This window comes from Muscardinus avellanarius (genome assembly GCF_963383645.1).
Source record: "Muscardinus avellanarius genome assembly, chromosome: 4".
NCBI classification, from domain to species: Eukaryota; Metazoa; Chordata; class Mammalia; order Rodentia; family Gliridae; genus Muscardinus; species Muscardinus avellanarius.
The window spans coordinates 150,773,587-150,786,417 of record NC_137789.1 but is presented as its reverse complement, the minus strand read 5'-3'; the positions used below and the strand labels follow the sequence as shown (position 1 = coordinate 150,786,417).

General features: G+C 50.1%; 1 protein-coding gene across 3 annotated transcripts in view; it reads right to left on the bottom strand.

Moving 5' to 3' along the window:
* GRK5 (G protein-coupled receptor kinase 5) overlaps window positions 1-12,831 on the bottom strand; it is a gene marked incomplete at both ends in the record, with an annotated part of 210,823 nt that overhangs the window by 38,834 nt on the left and 159,158 nt on the right. For 2 of the 3 annotated variants that reach the window (XM_080695302.1, XM_080695303.1), the window contains one exon: window positions 9,937-10,014. In XM_080695302.1, coding sequence (XP_080551428.1) covers window positions 9,937-10,014 — 78 coding nt within the window. Of the gene's footprint in view, window positions 1-9,891; window positions 10,015-12,831 lie in introns of all 3 variants that reach the window. The other variant, XM_080695301.1, reaches the window with a different exon arrangement.

Here is a 12,831-nt window from a genome sequence, read left to right as displayed (position 1 = left end):
TCTTTATCTGTTGCACACTGATAGAACTGTTGATAAAGCCAGGCAGGGCAGTGCACCCTTGTAATCCAGTACTTGGGAGGCTGAGATAGGAGGATGGCAGAGCTGCGGCCAGTCTCAGCAACTTAGGGAGGCCCTCTGCAATTTAGTGAGACCTTGTTTCAAAAACAATAAATAAAATAGGACTGGAGGTGTTGCTCAGAGGTAAAATTATCCCTGGGTTCAATCTTCAGTAACACACACACACACACACACACACACACACACACACACACGTTGATTGGTAAAACTGTTGGCAAGGCTCTGGCCTGGGTGGTTCCTGGAGATCGGGTGTAAGGGAGGGTTTGCCCAAGCACCCGGCTTCCATGTCCTTGGTTGCCCTGGAGACCACAGGTTGGGTAGATGTTTAGGTGGACTCTACACCCTTCTCCCCAAGGCCACAGACTCCAGGAAGGAGCTGGGGACAGAGCTGGATTTCCAGTCCAGTGCTCTTTGCTCCAGGCCCTACTGTCTCTACCAAGAAGCCAGTGTTTCCAGGATGCATCGCCAGCAGGAAGTGGAGAGCCTGGTTATTCCCGAAGAGGATGAGAGCTCTTAGGAGGTCCCAGGGTACAGTTAATAATATTAATAATAATATTAATACAGGAGAAAGTCACAGTATCTCCAGTTCTCCTTCAAGTATTCCATCATCATGACAAAGTCCCAGCATGTTGCTACTGTCTCGTTACCTGTCTCTGACACTCACTAATTTCCTAAATAATGTCAGCAGCAGAGGTATTTCGCTTCGATTTTTTTTCTTTTGGTACCAGAGATTGAACCCAGCGCATTCTACCTCCAATCTAAACCCCTACCCTATTTGATTTTCATTTTGAAACAGGGTCTCATTAGGTTGATGAGAGTCTCATTATTGCTATGACTGTCTCCTCCAACCTTTGATCCTCCTGTCTTAGCTTCCTGGGATTACAAGTGTGCATGCACCACCACACCTGGCAATCTAGCTTCAATTTTTTTTTTTTTTTTTGGTGGTACTGGGGTTCCTGGGAGCCCCTCTACCTCCGGGCTACACTCCCAGACCTATTTTTATTTTTGGAAACAGGGTCTCTTAAGCCAGCGCGGCTGGCTTCGAACCTGCGCGATCCTCCTGTCTCCGCCTCCCAAGAGCGGGGATTACAAGCGTGCGCCACCACATCTGGCCTAGCTTCAATTTTATGCCAAAATGTCCAGCTATCTTTATGTATAACAAATTAAGATTTTTTTTAGGCATGTTTCTGATACAAGTTATAAGGTTTCCTTTTTTATTCTTTCTTTATCTTTCTTTGTAGCGCTGGGGATTGAACCAAGCATGCTAGGCAAGAACTCTACCACTGAGGTATGTCCCTGGTCCCTATGAGTTTTATATTATCTTATTGTGGTACTGGGAATTGAACCCAGAGGCATTCATACCCTGAGACCAATTTTATTTCTTATTTGGAAACAGGGTCTCACTAGGTTGCTGAGAGCCTCACTAAATTGCTGAGACTATCCTCAAACCTGAGATGTAAGTACTCTCAGGTCCCAAGTACTTAGATTATATGCATGCGCCACCACACCTGGCTTGAGGTTTCCTTTTTAAAAAGTTCATTTATTTTAAGTTAAACCATGAGTTGGTTTAAAGAAAAGTGTTGGGTAGATCGGTGTAAGCATGGCCTGTGAATACGGCAAAAGCCACAAGGTGCCGGGACAACAGCTGATGGTCCCAGTTCATGTGAGCGCCATCCACTAACCCTGTGGTCAAAAGGGGAATCTGAGGCTCCAAGCACACAGCTGGAAACTGGCAGACTGGGCTTCCACGTGGTCCTGGGGCCAAGGAACGGAGCTGCCTGACTGCCCCAGGGGCCAAGGGAGGAGAGCCAGCCCACCTGGGCTATCAGGCTCCTCAGCTGGGGGCGGGGGGGCAGAGAAAAAGCCAACTCAGAATAATTATTTCTTTTCATTTGAGCTCTTTACTTTTTAAAAGATGGACGACCCCCCCCCCCGCCCCACGCAGAGAGCCAACAAGCACTAGGAATAGACTTCTTTTGTGCAGGAAAAGTGGGCTGATGGGTAATTTCCCCCTGAACAGGAGCAAACTTCCCTGTTACCCCACATTGTCATAGAAACAGAGACACAGCCCTGTGTATAGAGCGCCCAGAGAACAATATTCTGCCTGCACACCCATGAGCTGCCTGTGCCCAGCATTCCCAGCCCCTCCCAGGGCAGTGCATGTCAGAGGCCTGCCCCAACCCACGGCACCCCTTCTTGTCCCGGAGGAACCCCACACAGGCTCTTTCAGTGGAACTATCCACCAGGTTTGGACTTCCTCTGGAACCACTGCTAACTTCCTAAAAGAATCACGTTGCAACAGGAAACTCCCTGCCAGTCCTCAGTCTTTGGGGTTTCGGTGCTGAAGACCTGGCATGGTGGCAGGTTGGTCCAACTCAAATGAACCAAGCAAAATGTCCTACAGTGACACTGCCGAGGCGGGCCACTCGGGGATCCACTTAAGACTGCCTCCACCATTCTGGTCCAGCCTCTTCTCTTCCCAGCCCTTAGTTGCCTGTCTGTATGATGGGTACAGTCTAGCAACCCTCTGGGCGGTGGGGATGGGGGTGGCTGGGAAGCTCCGTAGCAGGTTTGTAAGAAGGCAGTACAGTGCTTGCTTAACTTGGAGGGCCTGGAAGGCTAGAGAGTGTGGTCATGTCATAGGCCCAAAGGACTGACCAGGCCTGTCCCTGACCAGGCCTGTCCCTGACCTTTCCTACGGGCAATGAGGCTTTGGTTCTCTACAGGAAGAATGGTTCATGGGGCAGAAGGTACACTGGGATGTGTTTATTTTTTTCCTATATATTCTCTGTCCCTCAAGCAAAGGGAGGCCTGGCCTGAATATAAAGAATATAAAGATAGATAAAAGCTAGAGCATAGTGGCACACACCCGTAATCCCAGTACTTGAGAGGCTGCAACAGGTTTGAGGACAGCCTCAGCAACCTAGCAAGACCCTGTATCAAAACAAGTAAAACGGGGCTGGAGATACAACTTGGAGGTAGAACACCCATGGGTTCAATTCCCAGTAAAACACACACACACACACACACACACACAAAGAAGTCATTTAAAAACAAGTCACAAAAACGAAATCTGAATTTCCTCAAAATTAAACATCTTTATGCTTCAAAGAACACCATCAAGAAAGTGAAAAGACAACCCACAGACCGGGAGAAAACATTTGCAAATCACATATTTGAGAAAAGACTTGTATGCAGAGCATATAAAGAACTCTCGCCACTCAACAGTAAAAAGACAAACACCTCAATTTAAAAGTGGGCAGAGCATTTGAATAGACATCTTCAAAAATATACAAATGGCCAGTAAGCACATGAAAAGATGTTCAACATTATTAGTCAGTAGGAAAATGCAAATCAAAATCACACCAACTACTTCATACTCACTAAGATGGATAAAATAAAAAGACAGAAAGTAAGTGCTGATGAGGATGTGGGGGACCCAGAACCCTCGGGCATTGCTGCTAGGAATGAAAGTGGTAGGAAGTAAAATGTAGTATTTTGGGGAAAGAGTCTTGGCAGCTGTTCAAACGATTAGACAAAGTTACCATATAACTGGGCAGTTTCACTGCTAAGTCTATAACCAGGAGAGACATAAACATATGTCTACACCAAAGTTGTACGTGAATGCTTATAGTAGTATTATACATAATGGCTAGCAGCAGAAACAACCTGTGTCCATCAACTGAAGAGAAATAAAAGGTGATACAGCCGCACACGGACTACTATTTAGCTATAAAGAAGAAGAAATGGTAATGCACGCTCCAGCACAAGGGAGCCTTAAAATACCATCGAGAAAAAACACCGAAGGCCACATACTGTGTAAAATCCCATTTACATGAAATATCTCAAATAGGCCTAGAAACAAAAAGTAAGTTGGTGGTTAGCAGGGACTGGAATAAGGGGAGTAGAGAATGACTACCAAATGGTATAGCATGTCTTTTTGGGTGAAAAATATGGAATCAGGCAGTAGTAATGATTGCCTGATTGAATTTTTTTTTTTTTTTTTTTTTTTTTGTGGGTCTAGGGATGGAATCCAGGGGCATTTGACCTCTGCGCTATACCACACCCCCCCGCCCTATTTTTTATTCTTTATTTTGAAACAGAGTCTCACTAAGTTGCAGAGGACCTCACTAAGTAGCTAAAGCTGTCTGCAAACCACGATCCTCTGGTCTCAGCCTCCCGAATGCTAGAATTACAAGCATGTGCCACCATGCCCAGCTGCATGATTGATGTGTGTGTGTGTGTGTGTGTGTGTGTGTGTGTGTGTGTGTGTGTGTACTGGGGTTTCTGTAAACCCTTTTACCTCCAGGCTACACTCCCAGACCTATTTTATACTTTTTTATTTCCGAAATAGCGGCTGGCTTCAAACCTGTGTGATCCTCCTGTCTCCACCTTCCAAGCACGGGGATTACAAGCATGCACCACCACGCCTGGCTTGATTGAATATTTTTAAGACCACTGAACTGTATGTTTTAAGAAGGTGAATCTTAGCTGGGGCATGGTGGCGAATGCTTGTAATCCCATTACTTGGTAGTCTGAGACAGAAGAATTGCAGGTTCAAAGCCAACTTCAGCAACTTAGTGAGGCCCTTCTCAACTTAGGGAGATCCTGTTTCCAAATAATAAAATAAAATAGGACTGGAGGTTGGAGGTGTAGCTTGGAGGTAGAATCCCAAATTCATTCCCCAATACCACATATACATATATGCACTGATCATAATAAAAAAAAGGGTGAATCACCGGGCATGGTGGTGCACGCTTGTAATCCTCGTGCTTGGGAGGCGGAGACAGGAGGATCACGGAAGTTCAAAGCCAGCAGCGCTGGCTTAAGAGACCCTGTTTAAAAAAAAAAAAAAAAAAAAAAAAATATATATATATATATATATATATATATATATATATATATATATATAAAACATAGGTCTGGGAGTGTAGCCCAGAGGTAGAAGGGCTTCCAGGAACCCAGTACCACCAAAAAAAAAAAAAAAAAAAGGGGGGGGTGAATCTTATGGGAAGTGAATTAGATCTTTAAAAAGCTGGTATTTTAAAAATTGAAGTTAGTTGTGCTGGGTGACATACAAAACTATTTCATGGTCACTTACTGATTACTTCAGTTGGGAATATTTCCTGATGTACCCCAGCTTAGAGCAGCCCTCCCTCCTCTGCCTCCTGTATCACTTCTGGTCTGCGGGTCTGGACCTCCATAGAACCCAGCAAATGTGTGATCGACCGGGGGCTCTCTGGCCAGCTCCCCTGAGCCGACAAACCTGGGAACAATTATCAGACACACCACGCTTGCACCAGCCCCCAAGACTGACCTGCCCACAGATCATGGTTTTCACTTGGGGGCGTGGGGAAGGTGAGAACACAGGGAGGACGTTTTACTGGAGTGGCCACCCAATCTTCCAGATGCTTCTCTACATTCACCAGGCTTCCTCCTGACCAATGACCTCAAGAGGAAGTGACGTGCATCACTTCCGGGTCAAGGCAGTTCACCTCCTTTGTGCCTGCTCTATCCCTTCTTCCCTCCTGGCAGAGGCCATGAGACAACATGTTCAAGATGGTAGAGCCACAGGGGCAGCCAGGATCCCTGGGAGAAGCACCCGGGAGAGTTATGACCCAATTGGGTCTGGCACGAGAAAGAAAGAAGCCTTTGTTGTGCGAGGCCTCTGAGATTTGAGGCCTTTGAGATTTGTTGTGGCAGCCCATATTAATCATCTTGAGGAGTCGGCTGCATTTTAATAAGCCTGGCCTCTGGACCCCTCCTGGGCCTCTCACTACTCCACAGCTGGGAGTTCCCCCCCTCAATGATTCCTCACTCAACAGCCTGATTTGGAAAGCTCAGAAAAGGGCAGAGAGGCAGAGACAGCCACCTGGGTGTCTAGGACATGCTGGCTACCACGCGGGGCTTTGTTGACCATGTCAAAATCTTTGTTGTGGTGGTACGCACTTGTAATCCCAGTACTTGGGAGGCTGAGATAGGAGGATTGCAGGTTCGTGGCCAGCCTCAGGAACTTAGTGAGGGCCCTTTGCAACTTAATGAAACCCTGTTTCAAAATAAAAAGAATAAGCCAGGCTTGGTGGCATACACTTGTAATTCCAGCATTTGGGAGGCTCAGATAAGAGGATCTGGGTTCGTGGCCAGCCTCAGCTACTACTTAGTGGGGCCCTTTGGACTCAGTGAGACCCTCCCTGTTTCAAAATAAAGAGTAAAAAATAGGGCTGGGGGGGGTGTAACTCAGAGGTAGAATGCTCCTGGGTTCCATTCCCAGTACTGCAAAAAATAAAAAATAATAAATAAATAAAAAATAAATAACATTTAAAATAAAAATAAAATAGGGCTGTGGGTATAGCTCAAAGGTAGAATGCTCCTGGGTTCCATCCCCAGTATCACAAAAAAACTTGCCACCACCCCACCCACTGGACAGATAAGGAAACAGAGGATCAGGAGGTCCAGAGACTCCCCCAGGCTGTGCTATTAAAGGAAGTCCCACTGGTTTTGAGGCCAGGTCCCCCCAGCCTTAAAGCCTACCTCCCTCTCACTCCACCTTGGTTAGACCTCCAACCACTCTCATCCAGTCCCAAAGCCCACGTTTGACTGGGATCCTCTACTGGCCCCCAAGACAAAGCCGTCCACGTGTAGGCAACTGCTCCAGGATTTGGGGCAGCGTCCAAGGAGTGGGCTTTGCCTCTCAGGAAGAAGCTTAGAGCGAGACTGTGGGAAGCGCCCTTGGTGGGAAGGGAGAGGGCTCGGGCTATGCATTTACTCAGAGCAGGGGCTACCCAAACACACTTCTAGCAGATAGGCAATGTCAGACGCGGAGGGACGCGAGCCAGCCACCTTCCCCAGAGACGCGAGGCGGAGGAGCATGAAGAGGGCAGTCAGGAGGGGCACGAAGGGCGCGTCCCGGGGCCCCTTTGAAGCCTTGGGGGTGCCCGGATGCCAATAGGATGGGGTGCACTCAGTGTGATTCCCGGGCCCCGCGCCCCGAGGACCACTCCTCTACATTTTCTTCCTACCACGTTGACGATCCGCGCCTCAGCAAGGTCTGCACAGGGGTTCTCATCCTTGGTATCGTGGATAATTTTCCATCAGATCCTTCCCAGTGGGCGCTGTCATGTGGGTGGGGGCCCCGCAGCACCCCTGGTCTCCACCCATTTGATGCTAATGAGCTCTCCCCGGCACACCAAATGCGCCCATTGCAAACGTCCCCAGACGTTGCCAAATGCTCTTTTGAGGTGGGTGGAGGCGAGTGTCCCCAGGCGAGACCACTACTCTACACAGTTGCCTGTGGAAGCGTCTCCTTTCCTTCCTTTTGCATCTATCTGGTTTCCTCTGTCTCTTCTCCAATCTAATTCAGCGGCTTCACGTTCCAGAAGTCTCCCCTGGTGCGCCCAGGCTGGACAAGGGGCAGCTTCTTGGGGCTCACCTCCAAGCGCAGCCCTAGCGGCACCGCATTCGACGGCTGTGTGTGTGTCGCCCACTCTGTAAGATGGGCTGCTCAGAAACCCAGCACAGGCCCAGGAGGGGCGGCGCGGTGCCGTGTGCTCAGAGACCGGCAGGTCAGAGCCATGGATTCTGACCAGAAGCAGGGGAGCTCTGCACAGGTGGAAGTAATAGGTCTAGACAGAGACAGAGACAGCAATGCCAGCAACGAGGTAGAGAGGTGACTTCCAGAAACAGCCTGGACGGAGACCCACAAGGCATGGCCATCACGACGATATCACCACAAGAGCCAGGTGGGCCGGGGAGGGTTTTCAGAAAGAGGGTGTCGGAGCAGAAGGGGGTATGGTCAAGATGGCTCTTGGATGTGTTCAGTGGGATGTGAGGTGGGGGAAAAAAAGTTTTGTGGTCAAGTACATTTTGACCATAATGCTTTGTTAGCGGTTAAATAGGCTTCCCTGTGCTGGGCGTGGTGGCGCAAGCTTATAATCCCAGCATTCGGGAGGCAGAGACAGGAGGATCGCGGTTCGCGGACAGCCTCAGATACTTAGTGAGGCCCTCCGCAACTCAGTGAGACTCTGTTTCAAAACTAAAAAGACTAAAAACTAGGGCTGGAGGTGTAGCTTGGAGGTACAATGCCCCTGGGTTCTATCCCACACACAAAATAATAAATAAATAAATAAATAAATAGAATAAAATAAAATAAAATAAAATGGGCTTCCCAGAGCTTTAAATACATTTGCATGGCCTGCAATGCTTTCTACAGGGCCTCTTGACTGGGCAACGTCCCATAGCTACCTACCCTCTGCAAACAGTGCCTGGAGCTGACAGGAGCTGTAAGCTCATGCATCTTGAGGGGTCCCAGGCCAGGGTGACCTGGGTTTGGGGTTGGTCGCTCTGGGGGGCTGGCTGGGGCATCAGCTAGCAGCTCAGCCCCTCGCTGGCCCACGTTCCCGCAGTACTGAGAAGCGAAGTGGCTTCTGAGCAAGCTCCGAGGGTTGGGGCTGGGAGGCAGCAGAACATTTATGGTAGAAAAACAGTTGACCCAAGGGACAGGCCCCCAGGCCCCGGGCTGGAACAGATGGTGTGGTTTAAATTTCAAAAATCAAGGAGTACTTAAGGAAAAACTGCTGGCAGGCATGGAGGCACTTGTAAAAGCATCGGAGTTGATGAAGTGTCTGCGCCCCAGGCCTCCAGGAGATGAGGCGGCGCTGAGCAGGGGTGGGGAGGCCTGGAGGTCGGGTCAGCGTGTCCTGGCAGAGGCTTCTGTGCTGGATGGGCCAGTGGGGCAAGAGAGAGAAGCCCCGGCACCTGCCCAGGCCCTGCCCTGGGGCAGGCTGGCAGAGGGGGCACTTCACCCTGGCCAGGGGGCTGGAGGCAGGCCCAGGGCCCCAGAAGCACCCAGACTTGGGTTCAATCCCTGCCCAGCCACTTACTGGCTGTGTGACCTGGGAAGCGACAGCTCCCTGGAGCAGCCCCGTCCTCAGTTCTACGACGTAGCATCTGCCGTGGCAGCAAGGACTCAGACACGGCGGGGCCTCAGAGTCTGTCAGTCACCATGATTTGGGAGGAGGGGGACACAGCCCCAAAACGGGCATGGATAGACAGCTGCAGGGAGACTGGTGTCTACAGTACATCTGCAGCCCAGGCTGGCTCCATGAGCAGGGCCCTTCTGATGGGCTGGTGCCCCCAACATCCTGGGACCTGAGCAGGATGAAGCCCCCATGGGCCCCAGGAGCGCGGGACACCCCAAAGCTAGTCACCTGCAGGTCTTGTCCCTGGTTCTCACTGCCTTCAGGAGATGGGTCTGGCAGGGAGGCCACTTTTAGGACAGGGAAACTGAAGCCCCATGAGGGAAGGGGGCTTGAACCAGTAGGCGGAAAAGCTGGGACCAGGACACTGAATGGGTGGAGAACACACGTCTCTGCCGTGCTGGGTCAAGAGGGGGCAGGTCCCTAGAGCCCAGGTCACCAGGCCCCCACGGATGGTGCAACCTGGCTCCTCAGCCTTCAGTGGGTGCTAGGGTGGGGTCGGAATGGCTCCTCACTCTTCACTATCCTCCAGAAGGTACTTGAGAGTTCTCCGCACTCTCTCGCGGGCTCCCCACGGTCCTGGCTGAGATGGAGAGCTCTGCCTTTCTTACCCCATTTCCCCTCCTCGCTGGCTCTCAGAACTGCCCTGCTGAGCCCTTTCTTCCAGGCACTCCTGACCCACCCTCAGCCAGGCCTCCACCTGTTCTGATTGAAAGGTCTGGGTCCACGAAGCCGCCTCCTCCCAAAGGCCAGGCCTGGCCTGGACCACCTGTCTCCCACTCCTGCCTTTCCCCATTCCCGCATGGTGGGGCAGGCACCTGGGCCCATATTCCTGGACAGGGCCTCCTGTTCCTCCTGCCTTGGGGCTTGGGGGGCCTCTTACCTTTGGGGTGAGGTACTTGGTCATAATTTCCTTCCCTTTCGCTCCCAGTTTTTCATCTGGTGTAACTTCGTATTCTGCCTAAAAGAGAAAAAGAACAATAGCACATTTGCTGGGGAGCTTACAGTTACGGAGCCTTAGAAGCCCCTGGAGGCCGCTGACCAATCCCCCTCTACAGGGCAGGAGACCGAGGCCCAGGGCCGGGGGAGCCCGCGCTCTCTTGTGCATGCTGGCTCTTAGAACATTGCTCTCCACAAGGGCCACACCTCTGAACCACCAGGGAGTGGGAGCAAATGCTGTTGCCCTGAGCAGGGAACAGATGTCCTGGCAGACCGGGAGGGCAGGCTTCTGGGCAGCTAGGTTCAAGAAGCTCTGACTTCGGTAAATCAAAGGAAACCACAGGAAGACAACAGGAAGCCCACGGAAAGGCTGCCTTGGCCACAGACCTTGCCAGCTGCGTGCCCTTAGACAGTTTGCCCACCTGTCTTGGCACCTGTAGCACCCACGTATAGGGAGATTGTACAGATAAGATCGACCCAAGTCCTGGCACATAATAAGTACTCAATTAACAATTGCCATCATTACTGCCGTTGTGATTATTATGCCTTGCAAGAAAAAACAACAGCTCCCTGGCCTTCTCTAGAGTTCAGCTCACAAATGAACACAGAGATGTTCTTGATGTTGTTATCAGAACCTCAAAAGAGTTGGGGGTCCAGCTATACCACTCGTGGGAATCTTTACAAAGGGACTGACATCAGACCTACAGTAATAAATGCACACCCGTGTTCACAGCAGCACGATTCACCATAGCCAAAGTGTGAAACCAACGTAGGTGGCCATCAATAGATAAATGGATTATAAAACCATAGGATGTCCACACAATGGGAGTCTACTCAGCAACAAAGCAGAACAAAATTATGCCATTTGCAGGAAAAAAAAAAAGGAAGGACATTATGTTAAGCGAGGCTAGCCAGTCACAGAGAGTGAAGGGTCATCTGTTTTCTCTAATATGCCCAAGCCAGGGAGTGAGTGGAACACCACAGGGGCTCCAGATAATGGAAGAGAACCTTAGTGGAGCAGGGAGGTCGTCTAGGGAAGGAGACGGAAGAGCGAGGACCAGTGAAGGGATCACTACCATCGGCTTTGTGTACAAACATATGTGAAAATACCAATGTCAATGGCGGCACTCTGTATGGGGGAGGGGGAGGGAGGGAACACCAAGGGCTGGGTGCAAGGCTGTCACTGCCAATGTGATTGACATTATGACGTGAGGCTATAATGCACCAATAAAAGTATATTAAAACACAAAAGGAAGGCCGGGCGTGGCGGCGCACGCTTGCAATCCCCGCGCTTGGGAGGCGGAGACAGGAGGATCGCGCAGGTTCAAAGTCAGCCTCGCTGGCTTAAGAGACCCTGTTTCCAAATTAAAAAAAAAAGATATAAAAAATAGGTCTGGGAGTGTAGCCCGGAGAAGGGTTCCATCCCCAGTACCACACACACACACACACACACACACACACACACACACACACACAAAAGAACCCATTATTTTTATACTGATCGCATTGAATTAGTAGTTTTGGATATTCTACATTAAATAAAATACATTCTTTTTTTTTTTCTTTTTTGCAGTACTGGGGATGGAACCCAGGGGCATTCTACCTCAGAACTACACCCCCAGCCCTATTTTTTATTCTTTATTTTGAAGCAGGGTCTCACTGAGTTACAAAGGGCCTAAGTAGTAGCTGAGGTTGTCATGAACCGCGATCCTCCTGTCTTAGTCTCCCAAATGCTGAATTACAAGTGTGAGCCACCTCGCCTGGCTAAATAAAATACATTCTTTTTTTTTTTTTTGCAAGTCTGTGGATGGAACCCAGTGATATTCGACCTTTGAGCTACATCCCCTGCCCTGTTTTTTATTCTTTAATTTGAAACAGGGTTTCACTAGATGCGGAGGGCCTCACTAAGTAGAAAATACATCCTAAAATAAAAAAAAAACAAGTGCCGGGCGTGCTGGTGCACACTTGTAATCCTAGCATTTGGGAGGCTGAGACAGGAGGATCCCGGTTCGCAGACAGCCTCAGCTACTTAGTGAGGCCCTTTGCAACTTAGTGAGACCCTATTTCAAAATAAAGAATAAAAAATAGGGCGGGGGTGTAGCTCAGAGGTAAAATGCAAAATAGATAAATAAATAAAAAGAGCTGGAGTGCCACAAGAGGGCAGACACTGCCATTGTACCCCTCCCTCCGGAATGGAGACCAAGACACCCACAGTGGAGAGCTACTTGCCCAGGGTCACGTGGCTGCCGAGTAGGAGAACCCACGGTCTACCGAAGGGGCTCCCTGCCCCGAGGAGGCGCCTTCACCTGCATAGGACAGGCTTGCCAAGTGGACTAGAAGCTCAACTCAACAAGATGCCTGCTTGCCTTTCTCATTTAGACAAAGCAACTAATTACAAGTTGTGTAGAACTCTTTCAGAGTTCACCACCGAAGGCTTTGTCGGTCTCAGTCACAAGGTCCCATTATTTCAAGAGATGCAGAAAATGATGCCAGCCCAGACGACCTGAGCTCTTCCTCCAGGCATTCCGCTGTGCAGGGAGACACCCACCTCCTCACCGGCTCAAGGCGCCCTCGCAGCTCAGGGTCTCAGCTGTTCCTCCCAGGCCGGCCAGGAGACCCTTGAAGGAAAAGGCAGGCAGCACTTGGCAGGTCCACAGGAGGAGTCAGGATGTTTCTGCCAAGGTGAGTGAGGGTCCTGGTCTTGCCCTCCCTCTTCTAATGGGAGAGCCAAAGCCTCCATCTTTTCCGATGGAGAAACACCAACACTACAACCATCTGTGGATGGTGGCTCTGGAAGGAACTCAGCCCTTGACTTGACAGGCCTGGACACTGAGGCTCA